This window comes from Eptesicus fuscus, chromosome 17, assembly GCF_027574615.1.
Source record: "Eptesicus fuscus isolate TK198812 chromosome 17, DD_ASM_mEF_20220401, whole genome shotgun sequence".
Classification (NCBI taxonomy): domain Eukaryota; kingdom Metazoa; phylum Chordata; class Mammalia; order Chiroptera; family Vespertilionidae; genus Eptesicus; species Eptesicus fuscus.
Window position 1 is genome coordinate 44,345,057 of NC_072489.1, and position 24,081 is coordinate 44,369,137.

The following is a 24,081-nucleotide window of genomic DNA, read 5'->3' on the forward strand; positions in this document are numbered from 1 at the left end:
GCAGGAGGGCAGGGCTCTGGTGGATTGGGCTCTGCTTTCTCCTGCTTGCTGCTTTTCCCGTGAAAACACTCAGTTCTTCAAACCCAGTGGCCAGTCCAGCAGACTCCTCGAGGGGCCAGGAAGCCCAGCTGTGTCCCTCCTGCTACTGTCCACAGTGCCAGAAACCCAGCCCTGTGTCCAGAGCTCAGCTCTCTGCTTGGGAGTGCTGCACTGGGCTGGATCTGTTGCAGCTGGCTTCCTCCACAGCTTTCCGGGGTTCCACCCTCAGTTCATTGCAGGGGAGGCAACAAGAATAACTCGAAACTCAGACAACAGTGACAAGGAAGAAGGGCAGGGGAAGAAGGACCCCCAAAAGCTCCTGCTGCTATCATAGGGAAGAACAAGTCATTGTGACACAAACGTTTATGTAGTGTGTCAGCCAAAGATGCGGGCTTTAGAGCCAGATCTGCACTGGTTTGGACCCTCCACACTGTCCCTGGAGCCTGGGGAAGGAGCTTGGATGGTGACAGGCTGGGCCAGCCAGCCTGGTGAGCAGGGCAAAGATAGCTAGTCATCAGGACGAATGGCGGCTGGCAGGGTTCCCCCCTCTCTCCACAGCTAGGACCCCAGGCATTTCCTCCCCAGCTCCCTCTCTCAGCCAGGCCCAGGGCCTTTCGATTAGTAAAGGGTTAATCTGGGGCAGCCTGAGAAAGCAAAGAGCAGCTTTGCTTCCTTTGCTGACTGGCATCTTTGCCCCACTGGTTGCTCCACCTGCCCTTCCCCCAGATGTATTTCCAGACTGGGGATTAACAGTGACTTCTTGTGCTCCCTCAGAGTGACCCCACTTGGCTTCAGCTTTCCTTTTCTTTCTTTCTTCTTTCTTTCTTTCTTTCTTTCTTTCTTTCTTTCTTTCTTTCTTTCTTTCTTTCTCTCTTTCTCTTCTCTCTCTCTCTCTCTCTCTCTCTTTCTTTCTCTCTTTCTTTTTCTTTCTTTCTTTCCTTTCTTTCTTTCTTTCTTTCTTTCTTTCTTTCTTTCTTTCTTAAAAATGGGCTTCTCCCCTTGGAGCTAGTCATTTAAATGTTATGGGAGGTGCACAAGCTGGTGGGAGATTCTGGGCACAGGGCTTGTGCTGTGAAGGCACTCCACCATCATCCAGGAGCGTGGGAAATTAGGGACTACTTCACCCCCATCCTCTAAACAAAGGGGCCATGACCCACCCACCCCATCTTAGCTCTGGGCATGACCCTGGGTGCACTGCTAACTGCCCTCTCTGGCCTCACCAGGACATGAAGGAGGTGGACTTGACTTCCCCTGAGGCCCTTTGAATGCTGCTCTAGTGTCTCTGCTAGCTTTGACACTTTGGAAGAACGCCATGAAAGAAATCGTGAGAGGGTTCTCTTGGAAGGTGTTGAAATGAATATGTTTAGTTACAGTCCCCCTGGACTGGTGGGCAGTCAGGAGGGCATGTGCCAGGCATCCTGTCCCAGGGAGCATAGCCCCCAATCCCTGAGCCTTGGCCAGGCCTGCCGCTCACTGTCTTCATGTTCCCACCCCCAGGGGCAGGCTCCTGCATGGACGGCACTTTACATATAAAAGTATCACAGGTGACATGGCCATCACATTCGTCTCCACGGGAGTAGAAGGTGCCTTTGCCACTGAGGAGCACCCTTACGCAGCTCACGGACCCTGGTTACAAGTGAGAAGGCTCTTTTTCTTCTTCCCACCTCCTTTCCATGGGCTCTTCCAGCTCCCGTCTCCTCCCTCTCCTCCCTTGGCAGCTCTTGGTGGCTCCCTTCCTGAGGGCTGGCTGTGAGAAGCGTGTGGAGTGTGGCTGCTGCTGCCCATCCCGTCAGCTCCAGGAGCACTTCCTGGCCTCTCCCCTATCACTTGAGGCATGAGTGATAACTCTCTAGGCCCTGGCCATTGGTAGTTCTGTTTGCCATGGAAATCCGGGTTTTAGGGATGTGCCCTGCACCCTGGGGAAACCAAGGGTGAAGTAGAATGGAGAACGTGTGGGGGCCATTCTCGAGTGCCTGTGGAAATCCCACCAGAATTCCTAGGAAATGGGCATGTGGACCTGGAGCTGGGATGGGCAGGCCTGGGCAGGCAGAGCCTCTCCCTCCCCTCATCCAATGGCTCTCCCATTGCTCCTGATGGAGACCCCGCTTCTCTGCACAGAAAGCTGCTGGCTTGTCCAGAACACTTCGTTCTCCTGTGCTCTTCTGGCTGGAACCCAGCCTCAGTGCCACTGCCAAACGGGGTGCTGGGCCGGCAGCTATAGGCCTCCTTCCAGACCCCACCTTGTTTCAGGCCTCATAGGTTCTTGGCCTGGTCCAGGTGTACTAGAGCTGTGGTCGGCAAACTGCGGCTCGCGGGCCACATGCGGCTCGCGGGCCCCTTGAGTGTGGCTCTTCCACAAAATACCACAGCCTGGGCGAGTCTATTTTGAAGAAGTTGTGTTAGAAGAAGTTTAAGTTTGAAAAATTTGGCTCTCAAAAGAAATTTCAATCGTTGTACTGTTGATATTTGGCTCTGTTGGCTAATGAGTTTGCCGACCTCTGTACTAGAGCAGGGGTCCTCAAACTTTTTAAAAGGGGGCCAGTTCACTGTCCCTCAGACCGTTGGAGGGCCGGACTATAGTTTAAAAAAAAACAAACTATGAACAAATTCCTATGTACAATGCACATATCTTATTTTGAAGTAAAAAAACAAAACGGCAGAAACACCCGGCGGACTGGATAAATGTCCTCGGCGGGCCGCATGTGGCCCGCGGGCCGTAGTGTGAGGATGCCTGTACTAGAGGAACAACATCCTTGTTTGTTGTTTGTTTGTTGGGGTGCAGGAGGAGGGACACTCTACCTTACCTCTCTCAGGAGTATCAAGAAAGGGACTCTGACCCTAATCCAAAAGGTGTCCTGCCTTGTTTGTGGGTGGGGGTGGGAGATTATAGGAGAGGAGAAGAGAGTTGTGTGGGTTTTGTGGGTTTAACACGGTCTGGTGGTGGAGGTGGGGTTCTGTGAAATATATACACTGTTAATGTGGGCATGCTTTTTTAATGTCTGCATGTGTGTGTTGTCTTGCAGCTGAATTTCTCCTCCTTTAAGCCAGCACTCTTTCCCCCTCCCCCGAAAATACTAACCCTTAATTAAAACAAACAGCAAACAAGGGACACCAACCACACTCCCCAGACTCAGCCACGGTAGAAATGGGCTGGTGCTTTAGGGATATTGTGCTCCATAAATTATCCTGCCTTTTTCCACTGTTGTTATTACATTGTTTCATAACAAAATTACTTTGAACCATAAAGTTATAAATACATTTTAAAAGTCCCTCTTGGTAACATTAGATTTCTGTCCATGTGGTGTTGATAGTTACTGTAGCAAAAGCTCTGAAGTGTAACATTTGAAATTAGCTTAGTACAAGTGGAAAGGGCCTCCACACCCCACTCCCAGCGGTGTCCCCGGCCCCCAGGCTGCCTCTGTGGACAGCAGGTAGGAGCAGGCCTCTTGCCTGAGCAGAGCCAGTAAAGAGGGGGAAGGTGGGGACCATGCAGGAGACCCCAACCCCTGAGAGTTCACAAGGCATCATTCCCAGTGGATGACCGAGCGCTGACAGGTCTCAGCAGCAATGTCCTCAGATAACATTAGCGTATATTGGAGGTTCAAGCAGTTTCTTGGGAAAGTAGAGAGTTGGGCCTCCCAGAACTCAAAAAGAAATCCTCCCACCCCGTTACAGTTTACATCCTCAATTCTGAACCTGTTGTTGGAGTCCCACCTTCCCCAGGAACATCTTCTTGCCCTGAGGAGGGGGGTGGTCAGCATCTCCAATTCTTACAAGCCTGGGGACCTTGAACTCCCTAGGACTGAGCAGATGCCATGTTGCGCATCCGTTCCCCTAAAGTTCTGGACCCAACCCTAGTTCCCAAGCCTCCTATCCCCAGCTCTGGCATGTCAGTCCACCTCTGCTCCCCCTCGCCTCGCCTCGCCTGCAGCCCCTCAGTGAGCTTGAGTACTAGGGCTCTGCTACTCCCATGCACATGGTCCCCTCCCATTCACTGTTGCCTGGGGAACCGAGAGCAGTGGGAACCAGCCGCTGGCTTCAGCATGTTTCAATAAAGTTGCTGTGCTGGGAGCTGCTTAATCAAAGGCCTGTGTTATGGGCTTATTAGTGTGGTCCACCACAGGGGCCAACTCACAGGGGAGCTCCCAGGAAAGCTGGCTAGGGCCTCACTCTCCAAGCACACACCCTCACTTACCAAGGGGTTTCTCAGGCCCTTTCCAAAAAGTCCTGGGAAACCTTCTGCCCTGCCCCCAGCCAGTCCTCAGCCATAGAACCAACACCCACAGCAGCCCTCCTCCCCATCCAAGCAGTCAGCATTTTCTGCATCTCACTGCCAGCCTGCTTCCTTTAGGGTCTTGCCACAGTGGTCATAGGCAGCTCCCTAGCTTGTGGGAACCTGGGCCTGTAATTACTTGTGGGCCTGAAGGTCTCCTTCTGAGGCTGGCTGTCTCCCTGGGAGTCTGCAGGACCTCCTCGAGGCCTGGGATTAGGCTTGTCACCAGTAAGGGCAAGAGACCCACTTTTGTTTTCTTGGCTGCTACGTGAACCTTCCTGTTGGTCCCAGCTGAATTGGGAGGGGCTGGATGACTTCTTGCATCAGCCTTCAGCCGTCTTGGAAGCCTTCATTTCCAGCCTTGGCACCTTGTTCTGGCTACCAGCCCAGGCCTGTTATCTCTTGGGGGAAAGGCATGGCAAAGACACCCCACATGGGAGGAGAGTGACAAAGGAGAGGCTGAGAGAAAAAGGCAGAAAGTGAGGGAATCTGGGCCTGCACCTGTTCTCCATGCTGCTTTTCTCCCGGTCTCTCCAGCCCCAGGAACGTCAGGCCCCAGCAACACAGAAAGGCAGGGTCATCGGCAACCCCAGGGTGAGCACAGGGGACACGCCCTGCTTCCTGGAGGAGCTGGAGAGGCAGAATCCTGCTCCAATTCCTAGGCTTCTCAATTTCCAGAGGTGGACACCTTGACTCCCTCTGCCCTACCATCTGCTGTTTTCACCCTCGTCGAGATGGTAAAGCCTATCAGCTAACTCTGGAGCTTTGCAGGCAGGTCTTCAGACTCTGGGGGAAGCCTGCCAGCATCCTCTCCTGCCTGCCTTCCCCCAGAATTCTTGGTCTCGGTGGCTTGAACAAGCCCTCTCCCTTGAGTCTGTCATCGCCATGCTGTTAGTGCTGTGAGCGGGAGCCCGGCCCAGAGCTAAGTCATTCATCCGTCCCCAGCCAGGATGATCTGAAGGGGAGGAAGTCGGCCCCAGAGGTTATGTAGGGGTCACATCACCAAATATGAGAATATTTTTTTAAGCCCTGCAGTGCTTTCTCAGCTGTGTGGTGTCTGACAGCTCACCCAGGTGGTGCTCCCATTCCCAGCCATTCCCTCCCAGCCCTGATGGGAGGTCCCAGGCTTGGGAGAAGAAACCCTGCAGCTGTTCTGAGTGGCTCCACCCTGCAGGCCAAGTTTAGGGACTCACTGCTGGGCTCTCCTCCTCTGACTCATCCCTGTCCTCAGGAAAAGCCCCTGCCCTCTCCCCTCCCTACCCACCCCCTGGATGTGAGTGAAAGACACTTGGTAATCCCTGGCCCAGGCCCTGGGCAGCTCCTCTTCAGTGCCTCTACGGTTTCTCCTTCCACTGGTGAACCTGGCCACAACCTGTTCTCCCTGGAAGCCTTTGCTCGGGCTGTCACGGTGACCTCATTGTCCAGGGGTACACCCATTAGGGTTTAGATCCCGGCTCTGTGCAGGGGAAGTATACCACCCTCCCTTTCAGGAGGTGATGTGATGGCCCACGGTGCCCTCACCAGCCAACCAACAGCCAGAGCAGGAGTCAGAGCCGCCTCCTCTCCACCAGAGCCAGCTTCTCGCCACCCACTGAGAAAGGGAAATGGGTGAGGCCTGCCTGCCACACACGCTGCCCCTGAGCCGGGAGTCTCCAGGCTGTTTTCTGGCTTGTGTCTGTACGTTGGCGTGAGGGGGACACAGACTGGACCGCTTCCTCATCCCTGCCTCCTCCACTGCCATCCTGGGTGCCAGGGCAGCTCCTTGGCTGGCCCTGCCCTGTAAACAACACGTTTCCTTCCCTCAGAGAAGGAAGAGAGAGAAAAAGAAATCCAAACTTGTTGGAAAGCAAGAACAACGTGTCAACACGAAATGCAAACAAGGCCCCGGACAAAGTGTGGATTGTCATACCAAGGGGAAGGAGTGGGCATTGTCAGCACTATTTGCAGACTCAGAAATATCATTGACCACAGACATTTGAATCAGATCTGCAGCATCTGGGCTTCTGCCTGTAGCATAGCCAGACCTGCCAGGGCAGGCACTGACAAACAGTCACTTTTGAGTTCCTTTTGGAACTTGCTGGGGCCTGGGAAATTGGGCAGCTGTTGACAACCCTCCCTCGTCACCACCAGCCAGGCTGCCCCAAGGTACCTGGTGTGAGTAACTTAGACTAAGTTACTGGCCTAGATTCCAAGCCCCCTCCCTGATCAAAGGTGGGGTGTGATGGGGGCAAGGAGCTGCTGCCACCAACTCACCCCTACTGGTTAAGCCTGTGCCCAAACTCCGTTCCCCTGTGAACCCTAGTGTTTCCCTCCCCCCACCCCCCACCGCCATGATTTCCTGGAGCGCCTTTTCAAATGCACATGCCTTGGCCTTGCCCAGGATATTCTGGTTCTGGAGGTCTGGATGGGGCCTAGTCTTCATATTTTCAAAAACTTCCCAAGGGAGGTTGGTTGGGGGCTTTCCCCTCTCAGTAGAGTGTCTTCCCTCCGAGGGCTGTTTGTGCACAAATACAAACATTTTATGCCCAGCATTTCATGAGTGCAGACATCAATGAGTGCTATTAAAATTTTCATCATTATCATCGTTGTTATTATTATTTATACTGCTGTTTTCTGGACCAGAGTAACTGTTGCCTTATGTATGGATTCTCTAGCTAGCCTGGAAATTTTCCCTGCTGTCCCACTTGGAAACCATCTTTGGGCGTGGGTTTGCCTGCCTTTCCAATTGGCCAACCTAGGCTATTGGTTTTTTTAAATGTTTTTATTGATTTTTACAGAGAATGAGAGGTATAGAGAGATAGAAACATGGATTGGTTGCCTCCTGCAGGCCCCCCACCAGGGATCAAGCCCTCAACCCAGGTATGTGCCCTGACCAGAAATCGAATCAGTGACCTCTTGGTTCATAGGTCGACACTCAACCACCGAGCCACCCCAGCTGGACATGTCCAACCTGGTTTTTGAGCAGGTATGTCTATGACCCTCAGGGTACCAGCCCTTTTGAGCTGAGCAACTAGCCAGGAGTTATGTGGCTAGTTGGGGTTGGGATTGTTGATTTTCCAGGTCATTGGTCAAAGCCAAAGTCATCTTCATCTCCCCATCAGAGGAGAGAGCAGTGTTGGCACCAATTATATAAGGTTTCTAGAATCGGGCTGCCTTCCCCAGATAGAAAAAGAGCCTCTACTACCATGAGGTCAGATTACTATTCCCTTTTTTTTTAATTGATTTGAGAGAGAGAGAGGGGAAGTGAGAGAGAGAGAAACATCAATTTGTTATTGCATTTATTTATGCCTTCATTGCTTGCTTCTTATATGTGCCCTGATCTGGGACCAAACCCACACCTTGGTGTATCAGCACGATGCTCTAACCAACTGATCTACCGGCTAGGGCCAGATCACCAGATCACTCTTTTATGTTAATCCTCACCCATGGATTTTTTTTTTTATTTTTTATTTTTGAGAGAGAGTAGAAGGGAAGAAGAGAGAGAGAGAAGGAGAAATATCGATGTGAGAGAGACACATTGATTGGTTGCTTCCTGCATGTGTCCCGATCAGGCCGGGATCAAATCTGCAACCCAAGTACATGCCCTTGACTGGGTATTGAACCTGCAGCCCTTTGATATGCTGGCGGACACTGTAACCACTGGGCAGCACCATCCAGGGCAGGTCACTGTTCCTTTAAAGTCCAGGAGACTCTTGACTTGCTTGTCTACACAATGGAAATGATAGTTTCCTCCCTTGCAGGACTGCCATAAAGGTTCAGTGAAACAGTACAGGTCAAGCACTAAGCCCAGTGCCTGGCACACGGAGGAGGCATTGCTCCTGCTATTGGTGGTACTGTCATTGTCATCATCGTTCCCGTTATTATTTGTGGCAGAGCCAGGCAACTCCATAGGGACCCAATGAGCTTCAAGAACCCCAAGCCCCAGAATTGCACAGGCTTTTCCCACAGTTGTATCACAACGGGGAGTCTGTTACTAGTGAGAGTGCTCCATCATAGCTGTCTATCTCCAGTGTCCTGTTGATAAGATCTGTTAACATTCTCAGCTCCAGGTCTGAAATATACAAAGAACGGGGTCTTTGTTGAATTCAAGCGTCTAAGGTTTAACTCCCAAAGGAAATTAAATTAGGTGCCTGGAGCTATGACAGTCTGTCGTGTTCCTTTGCAGGGAATGTCACCCTTAATATCATGCAGATCTCATGTATAATTTTACCCCGTTTAGTTCCTTTAAAATAATTTGAAGTTTCCAGCAGGAACCAGCAAATCATCAAAAGTGAAAATTAACCAGCAATTAGGGTTGGTCCCCTTTTTTGGTCCTGCCATCCCCTCTCCCAGCTGAGTACAGAATGAGTCCACAGACAGATGGTACCCTACACCCTTGGTGGTTGTTCTACTAAAAGCCACCATAACCCACCCTCTCCACCACCAATTCCAGGCCTTTGTCAGAGGAACTGGCTTAGGACTGAACTCGGCGTTGGTGGGGTTATCTTTTCCATTGTTGTAAAACAGCTCTTTGGAGTCGCACTGGGTGGGCACAGTCCCTGTGAGCCTTCCCCCACCTCATCTCACCCCCAGAACTCTACCTCTCTGGCAGAAAAGTCTCTCCCTCCAAGTTATTTGTGGGTTAGAAATCAGCCCAGCCTGCCCCAGACTGGAGCCATTGTAATATAACTGGGTTTTAGGTATGCTTATGTTTGTACTAGCATTTGAAGAGATGGCAACAAGTCCCGGAAATGCCAAAAATATGAATGTGACTTTTGTACTACTCAGGCAGACTGGTGATAACTGGTAGAGAAACTCTGGACTTGGCGGTGGGGTGGGAGTGGGTGTGGGGCGGGGGGAGGTGGACCCATGGGATAATAGGAGGAGGAGCAAGGAGCAAAAGCCCTGTGGGAGGATCCATGGGATTGGGAACTGGTCACTGTAGTCTGTGAGAGGAAGTCAGCCAGTCCCACTGTGCGGAACCGGGAGGAAGAACAGGGCGGGAGGGGCCCCTCAGCCCTCGGCGGGGCGTTTCCCTAGATCAGCTTTGCCCGTCTGAACCTTGTCTCTGTCCTCACTTGAGGCCCGAGCTCCTCAAACAGAAACTTGAGTGAGGAGACGGAAGCCAGTGGTCGGAGCTGTTTTGTTCCTGACTGTGGGCGTACGGCCTGAAATGGAGACATCCTTTGGCTCCCTGTCAACAAGGGTGGGGGATGTCCAGGTGGGGAATGAACTGTCTTCATTCCTATGTCCCTGGGGCTCCACCCAGGGCTGGGCCTAGCAGAGGCACCCAGGGAATGCTGTGGAATCATGTAGATTGTTGGGCAGATGAGTGGAAGAATGAGCAAAAGCATAAACATCATGTGGGTAAGAGTTCAGGATTTGAAATGAAGCAGTACTTCAGGCACTAACTAACTTCAGAGTCCAGGAATGACTGCGATATGGTCTTGTCTCAGCCACTCACAAGCTGTGTGGTGTTGGGCAGATTACATAACCTATCTGTGCCTCGGGTTCCTCATCTGTAAGGAGACGGAGGGGATAAGACTGTGAGCATTTAGCACGATGCCTGGGGTGGTAGCTGGTGTATTCACTTGGGGTAGTTTTCGCTCATTCCTTGCTCCTATCTCTACCCCATTAACCTCCTCCCTTTGGAGTCGTCTATCCTGTAAGGTCCTAGTGACCCTGCTGCTTTTTCTGCCATTTCACTTCATATCCCAAGCTGACTATATTCTGAATGTTGGAATTTCTGCTCTTATCAGAGTGTACAATTCCCAGGGGAAACCTGATGGGTATTTTCTCAACTTCTTGATCCCCATCCTTCTCATAGAGGGTTTTCCCTCAGAGGAGCCCTTCACCTTGGTCTTTGCCCATTGTTTTTCTTCCTCTGGCCACACCACGTCATTCAAAGTCTGCCGGAGGAGGCAAAGTAGCAGCAGGGAGAGCCACAACCTGGTGGTGCAGAAGTGTCTGGTGCAGGAGGCCCCACGGACCAACACAGGGAGGAGCTTGGCAAGAGGAAAGACATCCTCAGCCTGGTCCTGGTGTGGTGCAGGCCTGGGGTGAGCCTGGCCTGGCTCTAGAGCCAGCCTGAGCAGAGGAGCCGGCTGGGAAAATGGCCCGTAGGGCTGAGGGAGGCCTGAGTGTCCTTGGACATCCCCGTGGGTGTGAAACTTCTTTAGAGGCTGAGGGTGGTGGTTGTGCCAGCTGGATAGTGGGGCCAGGCTGTCTTAGACATCAACGTATAACGTGACAAGGCGGCCGACTGGAGCAGCAAAGTGGGGCAGCTGGGAGGCGAACTGGAAAAGGGGGTTCTCAAAGGAGGTTTGAAGATCTCGGGCTGAATGGGCCGCAGGACGGGAGTTTGGGAGCTTCCGGCCTGAGAGCATGTGGATACCACAGATGGAAGTGGGAGCTGAGAGTCCCTTTACCCATTTGTAAAACAGGAGATTGGTGCACAGTCTCCACATTCTCCAGCACATTCTTGGATGTACCTTCCGGGGCATTTCCAGATTCCAGACTGGCTTGTATTCCAAATCCAAACAGATTCCTTTTGTCCTACCAAGTGAGGGCCAGGGGAACATGTGACCTGGTTGGGCAAGGATGTTGGCAATCGCTCTTCTCTGCCCCTCGGCTTTTGTTCCCCCTCTACTGCACTGAAACCTGCAGGAGGCCCCAACTGCCAAAACTGGCATTTTCCCACCCATTTCCATATCCCTTCTGGGACTAGCACTGCTGCCCCTCCAGATGGCCCCACCTTGCTTCCCTATTGTCCTCTGATGCCTTTCCTTCTTTACCCTAGTTCCTCTGATATTGCAGGTAGGGTGTGTGTGTGTGTGTGTGTGTGTGTGTGTGTGTGTGTGTGTGGCGGCGGGGGTGGGGCGGGGGGCGGGTGACAGTCAGGATAGGCCTCAAGCACTTCCCTCTGTTCCTAGAACAGATCACCGCGGGGGCTCGTATCTTCTCCATGGCCAGGAGAAGGTCCATAGCTTGACATTTGGCAAAAAGACCATCTATTGAAAACATAAAAGTCTTGTGCTTTCTTTCCAGATTCTATTGACGGAAGAGTTTGTAGAGAAAATGTTGGAGGACTTAGAAGATTTGACTTCTCCAGAGGAAGTAAGCCTATTTGATTCCCTCTGACAGAGGGCTTAGGTCTCCAGGAGTGGGCATGCAAGTCTGTGTGTCTCTTTCTCTCTCCCTCCATCCCTCCCTCCTCGCTCTTTCTCAGGTGTCAGGATAGGCTGGAAGGAGACTCTGGAGATGTTAAACAGCGTTCTCTCTGTCTTCCCACCACCCCAGCCCTCGTAAGGACACTCAGCACACTGGATTGCCTGCTCCTGAGAACCTCATTGAAGGGCAGCCAGGGCCTTCAGGCTAGTGCGAGTGCTCCCCAGCCCCTGCTGTTTCCTGGCAGGTTCTGAACAGAAAGCTCATGCCTGCTGCCAGAGAACATTCCACTGGGGAGTTCTGGTGGGCAGCAAGGGACTCCTGCTCTCGCCTCAGGCCACCCAGGAGCCACTCTCCTGACTCCTTTCCCCAGCCAGAGGCTCTCCCCTCTTGGTCTGCCTCATCTAACCCTAGCCCAGAGCCTGAGGAGCTGGCAGGCCAGGTGGGCACTTGTGCTTTCCTTGGCTACTCCTCGGGGGTACAGGACTAGAGCCCATAAAGCCCTTTGTTTTTCTTCCTTGTTCCCGGCATCCTCATTTGCAGGGACTTACCTCATCCTGGAAAGTCCCTTCGCCTCCCCTGGCCTCCTACTAAGCAGCACCCCAGTGGGATCTGAGCCTTCCTGGCCTTGATGCCTGATAGGTTAGTAGAACATTAGCAAGCTGGCCTTGGCCTCTGGAGAGTTCTTCTGGGCCCTCCCCTGCCTGTGGCAGAGACAGGCCCTTCCCTTGCCTTTTCTGCCGGGAAGTGTTTGGGGGAGAGCTCCTTCACTTCCCAGGGTCCAAGCTTTCAAGCCAAAGAGAGGCCAGGCAGGAGCTAGCTTTCAGCCAGGAGCTCCCAGCTGCCAGGACTCCTGGGCTACATAGGACAGGTGGCCTCCAACATCACGGGGTGCAGGAAGAGTGCACAGGGCGGGCCTGTCCTGTCCGGGGCTCCAGGTGGACAGGAACTTCTGAGAGCCTGAGGTCACCCCTAATAGGACAGTGTCTTCTCTCTCCTGTGGGATACAGCTTGATAAATTAACTCATTTATACATTCAAAAGTCACCAAGCACCCAGTCTGTGCCAGCCAATCAGCCCCCACAAGCCACTGGTCCCTGAGGCCCAGCTCCCATTCAGACAGACCAGAGCCAGCTGCCCAGAAGCGCTTCCGGAGAGGCCATGTAGCACTGGATGGCGCTGTGCCAGCTGCTGCTCTGAGCTTGGATGTTGAGGGGGTGGGAGGGGGGCAGTCCAGGCAGGAGGGACAGGAGCCAGGGGAAGCTTAGGAAAGTAGGTCACTAAAAATGACTTTTTTTTTTTCTTTCTTTCCTGTCCGGAGGCTGTCCCCATCCCTTGTCCCACTCTCCATTTAGTCCTGGCTTGGACAGTCCCCCATCAGAGGGAGGTACAGGGAGCAAGCCAGGAAATATCAGGGTTTACTTCCAGCCCCAGCGCTAGACAGGCTGAGGGCCTGCTCTTACTCCTGTCCAGCCTGGCCTGACCTCTCGCCTAGCCCAGGACAGTGAGCGTCATGAAAGGTGGACCCTGTTTCCCAGCCAGTGCCCATCTATTGAGCACTAGCTGTGTGCCAGATCACATTCAGGGGCCTAGAATATAGAGGGCATAAGATGTGTCTTTCCTCTACCCCCACCAGAAGCTCTAGAAACAAAACTCTAAGCAAATCAGTGATTCCTGCGGTGGGGCAGGAAGACCTGGGACTCTCCTTGGCCACCACTGGGACCACTCTCAGCCTGGTAACCTTGGGAAGCAGATGAGGATGAGCCAGGGGGCGCAGGGTGGCGGGTTTGCTCTTCTGGAGGATGACCAGACCCAAGAAACCACCTCCAGCCATTCTGCACCTCTGCTCCCACTAAGGCCAAGTTGGGGCTCCTTCCCTTGGTCCCTTTGGCAAAAGCTACAGAGGGCAGGTTTCAGTGTCCTGCACCAGCTTCAAAAGAGAAGCCATGGCAGGGACAGGTTTGCAGTTTTAGACCTCAAGCCATTTCCCTGTAGCATTTGTACCCTCCCCCTGCCCCCCATTCTCCTGCCCCAGGGCCTCAGGGAATAGATTCCTTACATGCTTGTGGCCAGAGGCAGAACCAAGGAAGTGATCTGGAGGGAGGTCAGCACAGTCAAGAAAGAGTTAGAAAACATGCCTCCTCCAACCTGGGGTTAATTATTGGCCCGGCCAGGATAGGGGAGGAAGGGGTCACGAACTCCAGCAGCTTGACTTCAGCCACCCACCTGGGTCTAACATTTGAGATTGAAACCAGGCAACCAGTGGCCTGTCTTGTCCCGGCACCCTGGGACAGGCCTGGGTGAGAGTCCCAGCCACTCCAGGCAATCTGGGGAGAAGGCCGTGGGTTCTGCTAACATGTGCTCTCTGGCTCTCTGCTTGCTCCCTCCACAGTTCAAACTCCCCAAAGAGTACAGCTGGCCTGAAAAGAAGCTGAAAGTCTCCATCCTGCCTGATGTGGTATTCGATAGTCCACTGCACTAGCCTGGGCTGGGCCCTGCAGGGGCCTGAGGAGAGCCCAGCTGCTCCCCCGTGACTTCCGGTGTAACAACGGTGTAAGAGAGAGTCCCACCAATAAAAGGACAAGTGTGAGGATGACCGAGCACCTACAGCCCGGCGGGATGCTAGGCATGGGCAGCTGACCTCCGCCTCACCTGCGGTGCCAAGCCCACATGACCAGGCCCTGATCCCACTGGTACTGAGTGGGCAAATGCAAACCTTCCTTTCCTGCTGCCGCCTCAAGTTCTGGTTTGAGAAGCGACTCTGGACCTTTAATGTGCCCCTCGGTCTCAGGCCTCCTCTCGAGCACCCAGCCGAGCACCCAGCAGGAAGGAGGTGGAGTGGCCCTCAGGGTTCACTGCCCAGCTCAGTCTGGGAGCCTTTGGTAGTCAAGCTCCTCTTGCCACCGAACAGTTCCTCTGATTGTGTTTGGTTTTCTTCCTCTGTTTTATTTTGTAGAAACTGCTGGTATTTTATTGCTCTTCAAAGATGTCCAGAAGCTGTGTATATAATGTCTTTTAAACAGAACTTTATTGCCAGATGAACTTTTGCATTCTCTCAGACAAGGGCCTGGGGCTATCTCCCCCTGAGCCGCCACCAGAGAAGGTGTGGTGTTCACCTGCCTGCCCAGGGTCCAGAGCAGCCAGCTTCAGAGAGAGGCTTTTCTCCCCAGGTGGGCCTGGTGGAGCCTGTGGCAGGGGAGAGCTGAGAGTCCCCCATGAAGCCTTGAGCCCAGTTTAGCTGGGCCAAGAAGGGGTGCTGCTGCTTCCCAGTGGACTGGACCCCACAAAGTTAGAGGACCATCAGGATCTCAGATACTTGGTAGCCTCAGCCTTATCTTCCAGGCTTGCCTGGGAGAGGGTGAGGCCCAGCACCTCACAGATCATCCCCACCTGCCACTCAGGGCCTGGGTCTCCAGCTCTTTGACCACTCCTGTCCCATTTCCTCATCCCCTGGGCCTCCAGCCTCCAGGCTGCAGGACTCTGGCTTATTAAAAATGGGAAAAGTACCCTCTCAACGTCTTTCACTTTGATTTTGCAAACACTGCATTCTACCGCTCATCTATCCTCCCTGCATCCATTCATTTCTCATCTTTCATTCCCTGTTCCTGTCCTGCCTCTGGGCCTCTGGGCCTTGGTCCCCTGCCCCAATACTGCAGTTCTCATGGTCTTCCTCCCAGAAGCCACCCTATTTCTGGCCTGTGGTTTTGGGGTCCCTCTTGGATGATCTCCCACTTCTGTCCTGGAATCAACAAGCCCCGTTCATGCCCTTTTACCCACAACTCCAGGGACTGCTATTTCCAGATCACCCTTCAGGCCTGTCCAAAGCAAAGCCATTTTGTCTGTCAGGGATCACACAGGACTATGCTCTGCCCCGCCAATACCACCATACACACCAGGAGGCCCACGGGTCCAGGACCCCTCTGATGGGAGATCCCGACAAAGAGCTGCCTCCGGGGGCCATGAAGGCAGTGACCGTCTCTCCAGGGATCAGCAGTTGGACTTCCAAGGGGCCTGGCCCCTTCTCTGCACACACCCTTAGGGCTACCTGGTTAATCCCATCAAACTCAGAGCTTCAAGGCAGATCAGCCTCTGGAGTATTGGGAGAGATGGACTCCAGGCTCCCAGCAGCCAAGGTGCAACCCTCTGGACCGGACGTTGGCAGCAGCTGTGCCTTCTCAGAACTTTTCAAAAGGACATTTCCTGGCCTCCGTCTGCCACAGCATCTCTGCCTTTGAAGCTCTTGTCTTCTGATGCCTCGTGGCCAAAGAGGTGCCATCACCTTTCCTCCTTTCCTTGCCACCTGACCTGCTCTCCACCAGTTCTCTTTCTGGAACCCTGCCTCCACCTGCCTGGTTTGGCGACAGGGAGGGGGCTATTTTATAAGCTTTGTCATCAGTATGGGAGGCAGTAGGTGAGCTCTGAGACGATGAGCCCATGAAGCCTGTGGCCCCTGCCTGCCCCATGTTGGGAACCTCCAAGGTCATGCTGGGGCCAGGCCTCCATTTCCTTTTCCTACAGGGCAGTGGCAGGGCACCCACTGTCTCTGACCAGCCCTCCTTTCCCTTGTGTGGCAATGCCTTCCCAGGGGTTCTCCTTTAAGCTGGCTGGTGAGGGGACAAGCAAGGCTGACCACGTACTGTGCATAGCACAGCACCTGAAACGTGGTGGGTGCTCACCACATGTATCCCTTCTTTCCCTCCCTGCAGCCCTTTCGGAGCCCTGACCTCATAGTGAGTGGGGCGGTAAGAAGCTTCCCTCTTTCATCTGCCTCTTCCACAGGCTTCCCTGAGGTTTGCCTGGCCTACCCCACCCTCCCAGTCCCTGGTGCTAGGAAGGGGCACCCCCGTGCTGCTTGCCTGCTACACAAGGCAGACTTCTGTGGCTCCTCAGGTCCAGTACGGGCTGTAAGGACCACAGACCCAGCTGCCACTCGGAGGGGGTGGAGAGGCTCATGCAAGGTCTCAGATCTGGCCAGGGAGCTGGCACTTTCCCATCCTCTTCCCTTTCCGTGGGCCAGGCTCCAGCGCTGGGACTGGGAAGCCTTGGGGAGAGTCTAAAAGGGCTAGAACGTTTTAAAAATAAACACAGGGTCTTGGGACTGGGATTTGAGATTGAGTTGAGGAGCAGGGAAAAAATCTGAAAGTTGGTGCCCCTATGGGGCAGACCAGTAAAGAAATCCCTTGACTATTTTTGTATTGGGTTGTGTTTCCTCTCTAGCTTCCAGGTCCTCCGTGCCAGGTGAGGTACCTGGGTTCCTATAATAAGTCAGGAGCCCTGTAGAGAGAGCCCTCCTTTTGTACAAGTACCTGAATGCTGCAATAAGCAGGCTTTTGTAAAAATGTTCATTAGTTTCTAATGTCAATGGTGACTCGGTTCCTAGGGGCTGCAGCCAGCCAGGAACTTTTGTAAGAACGTTGGCTGCCTCACTTAGATGTCGTTTCCTTCGTGCCCCTCTTCCCCTGTGTAATCTAAGTGCATTAAACAGATTTGCAGAAGTGCCGGGTCTTGTGCTCCTTTCTGGCTGCCTGGAGTCGGGGAGCGGGAAGCCCAGGGCCCTGGCAGAGGGGGTGGATTGGACTCGGCCTTTTAGAAGCTGGGATTACACGTGCACCTTTCCTGCCCGCCCCTTCCCCCCCCCCTTCCCTCTTAGGCACGAATCTCCTAAACTCTAAGGGACCCCACAAGACTTGCAACCAGGGGTGCAGTGGGCAGTGGCAGCTTGTCCCGGGCTGACCCCTGAATTTGCCTCCGAGGCCGCCTTTTCTCTGACTTCTCAGTGAGCCAAAGCAGTCCCGCCTCGGTCTGTCCTGTTGCTTCTTCTGTCTTAAGTCCTTCCTCGTTTCACTGTCCCCGGCTTTAATGAATGTACTCTCAACATGAAAAAGAAAAGAAGCTGGAGTGGGGAAAGGTCCTGAAAACTGCTGCTGGGAGAATGTGCGTGGGGGTGGGGGTGGCAAGGAACAGGATCATGCAGCTGGTGACTCTTCAGTCACGCAGAAATGACTCTGCAGGGACAGTCTCTCTCTCACTGATTTTGAATTCCTCTCAGGTCAAGAGGGTAGGAGCATGGAACACAGTCTGGGGAGATGAATGGGTGGGTAAAGACTCTTCATTCCTCTTCTCTCTTCCTCTCACCAAAACCCTATCCCCTCAGTTCTCCTCACCTCCCGTTTGGAGTCCTTGCTCCCACTTCCAGCTGGGCCAAGAGACAGCCACTCCCCTCACTAGACTGCTAAATTCCACCTCCTAATCCAGCGCCTGGGGCAGGATGGACAAGCAGCCTCAGAACCAGCACACCCACTGGGTGACACTGAGGCCCGCCCACCCTTCCTATCAACCTCTCTGGGCCTGGTCTGGGTGAGGAGGTGGGTGGCTCTCCCTTCCCTGGATTGCCCAGCTCCTGTCTCTCCAGGGCACGGTGGGGGGGAGAGAGCCACTGCCTGGGAACTTACAGACAGGCAGGCGGTGTGCACTGAGACAGTTCCTGGGCCCTGCTCACTGCTCTGTGTCCTCATGCACTCTTTCCCTTGCTGCCAGGCCTAAGTAGCAGGGTCTTTTCTCTTGGTGCTTGGGGTGAGATGCAGTGATAGCACCCAGGGGGTTCTACTGGGGCAGGTGGCATAGGTCCTGGGGGCATCATAAGAGGGCAGGGGGAAGGGTGTCAGCTCCTGTGAAGGGACGGTTAGCCCCCTTCCCTGTCTTCTGTGAGAACTAGCCGGATCTGGGGACCTTACCCAGGAGGAGGACAGCTCTCCTCCTTCAGGCTGTGACCGCCTACTGAGCTGTGGCTGGTCCCTGGAGCAGTGGAGCAGTTCCTGTCTGGGACACTCGGCCCCTCTGGCAGTCAGAGCCAGGGACCTGGGAGGGTCTGGAGCCAGGCTAACAACCCCAGATGGCCCAGGCCATACCTTTCCCCTTTCTCCTTGGAGACCAGGGTGGGGTTCTTATCCAACCCTCCTCATCTGACTAGCCAAGAGGATCCAGGGTCAGTGAGGTTCTTGCTCCAAAGATCCTGTGCTTAGGTGATTTCCAGAGACAGGACTAGGCTGGGGTTGTTCTGGAAAGAGAAGGGCTCCTGGGGGTGGGGGGATAAGAAGCACTGCTCCAGGGACCAGGCGAGGGTGCCCACAGGCTCCAGGTCCAGGGGCTGAGGAGCCTGAGAGATTTGCCAAACTGGCCAGACAAGAAGGAGAATGCATGCTGAAGTGACTCAACCCAGCCTGACAGGCACTGAGGCAGCTGCAGCCTGCAGAGGGGAAGCAGGTGGGGAGGCCAGAGGGGAGTGATTTGCTGGGCAGGAATTGTGTCCCAAGACTGTAGAGGTAGGTCAGGATGTCGTCTGGGAGGGACGGTCAACTCCAGGCCCCTTCTATGGGAGGCATGGGACTGGCCAGTCCCTCCTTCCTTAGTGCCTGAAAGCCTTTGGGAGAGAGCTAAGGGCAGGATGGAGGAAGAGCCAGATGATGCTGGTGGCTGTCCCTGGTTGTATGGCTTAGCTCTCTGAGTAACTTGAGGGGCAAGGGAGACTTTGAAGTTGTGATGAGAGTAGTGGCCTTATTGGGGCCAGAAAACTGAAGTAAACACCTCTGCTCCTTTGTTTCTCCAATTTCACCCATTGCCAGCCCATCTCCCATCTTAGTACTGAGAGCCCTGAAAGGAAGGAGAATGGGCCCTCGGGGTCTCAGCCTTTATACTAAGACAGGGAAGCCTCTACAATACCACTGTGGAAAGGGTAAGAACTAGAAAATATATTCACTCACTTGTTCTTTCAACAAACCTATAACAGGCACTCTCCTACATGCTGGGAGGCCGACACAGGCCTGCCTGGCCTTAAGGAGTTTATAATGCAGTGAGGGAAAACAGACAAGAAACAATTACAAGGAAGAGCCATAAAAGAGGAAGGAGTAAGCTGCTTTTTGTCCTACCCCAGCCTCACCAATTATTGTCAGTGTGACTAAGGCTAACTAACTTGTGCCTTCGTTTTTTTTCATCTGCAAATGGATACTTGCTTCATAGAGTTTTTGCAAGGATTATATGAGATAATGCGCATAAGATGCCTGGCACATAGTAATTGCTCAATTAGTGTTAACCCTTTATTAAAGGGATATGCTAGGGTATACACACAGAAAAGGTGCCCAACTCCATCTAGGGAGATTTTAAAAGGCTTCCCGAACCCAGCCTTCGTGGCTCAGTATGAACCAGGAGGTCATGGTTCAGGGCACATCCCCAGTGTGTGGCATGCAGGAGGCAGCCAGTCGATGATTCTCATCACTCTCCCTCTCCTTTCTAAAATCAATTAAAATATATTTAAAAATAACAAAAGGCTTCCTGAAAGAAATGACATTTAAGTCAAAACCTGAAGGACGCTTACAGATGAAATGAGCAAAAGAGGGGCTTTACTTTCAATAGCTCCCTGGCAGGCAGAACAACACGGGCAAAAGCCCCAAAACTCTTCTTGGGAACTGTAGAGTCCAAATTGCCTAGAGTATATGGTTTCAGGCATCAAGCTTTCACTTTTGAACCGCCCCCCTGCCAGATTGTATAGGACCTTGCAGGTAATTATAAAAGTTTGCTTTTTATTCTGGTTGAAGTGCGAAGCCATTGGAAGATGTTGAGCAAAAAATTGACATAATCTGACTTGTATTTTTAAAAAATTACTCTGGCTTCTCTGTTGAGATTGACTCCAGGAAGTAAGGGCAAAAACAGAGAAACTAGTTAGGACCTACTGAAATAATCCAGGCCACAGATTATAATAAAGTAATAGAGATATTAAGAAGTAGTCAAGATTTGCTGAAAGGTTGGCTATCAGATGTTTGCCGAGAAGCAGAAGACTGCAGTGGGCAGAGGTTTAGGGGGAGCAAAAATTAGTATAGTTTTTGGACATGTTGAGTTTGGGATGTTTGTTGTACCTCCAAGCGAAGATGTTAAGTGAGTAACCAGTGTACAAGTAAATTATCAGAGAGAGATTTAAGAGTAGGAGCTATAGGAACTGAAGACTGATTGAATGGATAAGAGAGACGAGAGGGAGATGTCAAGGTTGCCCCCCTAATCCTTAGTTTGGTAACTAAGTGACTGACATGTCCACTGACAGAAATGGGGATCACAGTGGAAGGGGAACAGGCTGGAATGTGAAAAGGATGACGTTTCATTTCCAATACATTGAATTCAAGGTGCCTGTGGGACATCTGAGTGGAGAGCATAGTTGACTACATGGATCTGCAACTAGGAGGCTGATGATCTGGGCCGGAGACACTGCCTGGGGAGTCATCAGTGTATAAACAGTAATAAAGCCATAGGAACAAATGAGATGCCCCAGGAAGCAGGTATAGAATAGTAAGAGAAGAAAATGGAGGGCAGGATTCTGAAGACCAACAGCACTTATGAGATGGAAATTAGAGAAGTCTGTGGTTAAAAAAATAAAACCAGAAGAGTATGATGTCTTACAAGTCAAAGGAGCAGACTAGAAAGGTGAGAAATGAGAGGAATCCTTTAGATTTATTATCTAAATAAATAATAATGGAGGTCATCATTGAGGAGGCCACAAAAGGACCCTCTGGCTCCAAGCTAGACCTTGTGTTACTGCTTTTTAAAATCATCTTTATTTGTTGATTTGAGAGAGAAACATCGATTTGGTGTTCCACCTATCCATTTACCCACTGGTTGATTCCTGCACAAGCTGGGGATGCAGACTACAACCCTGGTGCGCCAGGACAATGCTCCAACCAACTGAACCACCCAGCCAAGGCTAGGCCTCGTTATTTCTTTGCACCATCTTTAGAATATGGAATTAAGGACTAGGACTTGAAACCTGTTTTCTCCTTTTTTGTTCATTGAGACATGCATGCATTCATTCATTTTTCATCTGTTCAGCTTGTGAGGGGATGCCAAGTGTTAAAGACACAGACTCTCTCATTGAAGGGCCCACATTAGCCCTCACATCAGGAATAAGGAGAGATTGTGGAGCAGGAAGGCCCTCTGGTTTTATGGAAGGATCAGCACCCACGGGTCATACTGAACTGGATTTGAATTTGTTCTACCAGTTAGAATGTAATAGCTGATGACTCTGAAATCCATAGTAATCTCTAGCACAAACCTCCCCCTTGAGTCTGTGTGTACCGTTGCTTCCTCAACATTTCCACTGGGATACCTGAGTCAACTTAGACAACTACTAAAAATCTCCCCACCCGAACCGACCTACCCCTCTTCCACTCTCTTCTCAGTAAATGGCACCACCATTCAGCCTCTTGTTGAGGCCCAAATCCTAGGAATCATTTTAAACATTTGGGGGGTAATATACACACACACATATAAACATATATATCACATAAAATATATAATGTTTTTAAAGTTCAGAAGGATATATACTGTGTACAGTGATAAGCACATCTTGATCCCATTCCTACTCCATTAGTATTATATGTTGATTCCTCTCCATCCCATATCTAACCCTTATCTAGTCCTATTAGCTCTACTTCCAAAATATATCCCAAATATGACAGCTTCTCACAACCAGCTTCAAGTTCAAACTCCTTACCATGACCTACAAGGAAGGCCCTGGTGTTCTAGCCCCTGCGTGTCTTCTCCCTCACCACACAGCTTTCATTCTGCCCTAGAACATGCCCAACCTATTGCTTTTGCATTTGTTTTTCCTCTAAAGCACTCTTCCCCCAGGTTGTCACTTGCTTGACTCCTAAACATGCAGGTTTCAGTTCAAATGCCACATTTTTGGAGAATGGTGTGTGAGCCCCTATCACAGAAATTATCCTACATATTTAATTAAAAAAATTTTTTTGTACATGTTCTCTGAGGAATTCCCCGGGTCCTAGAAAAATGCCTGGCACATAAAGGCTTTTGTTAAATATTTGTTGACTGACTGATTGACCTATGGTAGATTACTTCAGTTCTTTAAGCCTCTGTTTCTTTCTTTTTTAAAAAAAAAAATATTTTAATTGATTTTTTTACAGAGAGGAAGGGAGAGGGATAGAGAGTTAGAAACATCCATGAGAGAGAAACATTGATCCTGCACACCTCCTACTGGGGATATGCCCGCAACCAAGGTACATGCACTTGACCGGAATCGAACCTGGGACCTTTCAGTCCGCAGGCGGGCACTCTACCCACTGAGCCAAACCGGTTAGGGCAAGCCTCCGTTTCTTTATTAATATTAATTATTAATGTTAACAATCAATCTTGCTTAGTAGTTTTAAGTGTCAGAAGCGGGGGATAAAGTGATGAGGACATAGGAAAATTGTCCCACAGTGAACCTTTGCAATTACCTGCTCACCCCATCAGAGAACTGAGCTAGCAACCCTCCTTTTCCTCTCAGGTAAAAAGAGCGACGGGTGAAGAAGCCCACGAAGAGGTGGGCACCATCGCCCTTTTAAGAAGCGCGGAACGCTCCTCCCATCCAATGTTTAATGAACCCAAGTTAGTACAGGTCACGTGAGGAGCTCTGGTTTGCCCCGCCTTAAAGGGGCGGGGCCTCCGCCTGGGGCCCTATAGCAGGAGCATCCTCCGAAACAGCCTCCAACTCCAGACAGGGAAAAGGGGAGGAGCCGGGCGCCGCCGCAGCTGGAGCGGCACTTCCGGACAAAACGCCCCGACCCCGCCCCACCCTCGCCTGTCCATTTATTTCTCCTGCGCCGGGTGGGCCGAACCGGCGGGTGCTGATTAAAGGCGCCGCGGTTACGCTGCCGCTTTCTCCTCGCCTCCCCCTCCCCGTCTCTCCGCCCCTTCCCGAGTAGCGGGACCGGCGGTGATGTAGAAACACCACCCTCCGCCTCTCTCCGCCCCGGCTCCGGAGTCCGGCTCACCGCAGCCCCCTGCCCGCCCGCGTCCCCGCCCTGCCCGCTGCACTCTGCGGCTGGGGGAGCCCATTGTACCCGCCACCCCCCCGCCGGCCGGCAGACTCCCGGGCCGGGCCGTCGTGGGAAGATCCGGGACCCCTGGGCGCCCCTCCAGCCGGTCCCGCGAGCGAGGGCCCCTCCTTCGCCCGCCCTCCTCGCCACGGCGCGGTAGCAGCCAGGGCGCCCTTCCCTCCCAGCGGAGGCGGAGGCCAACTGGCGGGCAACAGGGACGCACCCCTTCCCGAGCCCCAGCGGCCAGTCCCCCCACCGCGCCCCCTTCCTGGGGGAAGGAGCGCCGGAGCCCGAGCGAGCCGAGGCAGGAAAAGGCTGCCGCGGACTGCCCGGCCCGCAGATCATTTTTATTCTTGAGATGATTATTAAAAGGGGGCGGGGAGCCCAGAATGCGGGGGAGGGGGCTAGAGACAGCTATTTTTATTAAACAGATTATTCCCAAAATAATACGCGCAAGATGGCTGAAGGTGGCTGTGATGAGTGTTGGGGTTTTATATCCCTTTTCTTTTTTTTTTTTTTTGATCTGAGGATAAAGCTCTGAGGCGACAGCCCTTGCGGAGACCCTGCCCGGAGCGCCCTCCCCTCCTCAGCTGAGAAGCTGCGGGCGGACAAACGGACCCACCGACGGAGCGACTGGCGCGGGCCCGCCCCGGACGCGTCGCCAGGGCAGCAGCCGGGGGGCGAGGGGGGGAGGCCGCCGTTCGCCTTTCTGCCGACTTCTTCCAATTCTAATCTTTTTTTATTTTCTGGAAAGGACCGGGGTGGG

General features: G+C 52.6%; 1 protein-coding gene across 3 annotated transcripts in view; it reads left to right on the forward strand.

The window, feature by feature from the left end:
- Positions 1-14,495, forward strand: part of SUFU (SUFU negative regulator of hedgehog signaling) — a 90,170-nt gene extending 75,675 nt beyond the window's left edge. For 2 of the 3 annotated variants that reach the window (XM_028149357.2, XM_008144247.3), the window contains exons 10-12: positions 1,537-1,675; positions 11,339-11,407; positions 13,850-14,495. In XM_028149357.2, coding sequence (XP_028005158.1) covers positions 1,537-1,675; positions 11,339-11,407; positions 13,850-13,939 — 298 coding nt within the window. In that variant the 3' untranslated portion in view covers positions 13,940-14,495. The remainder of the gene's footprint in view (positions 1-1,536; positions 1,676-11,338; positions 11,408-13,849) is intronic. The other variant, XM_054728793.1, reaches the window with a different exon arrangement.
- The last annotated feature ends 9,586 nt before the right edge of the window (positions 14,496-24,081 follow it).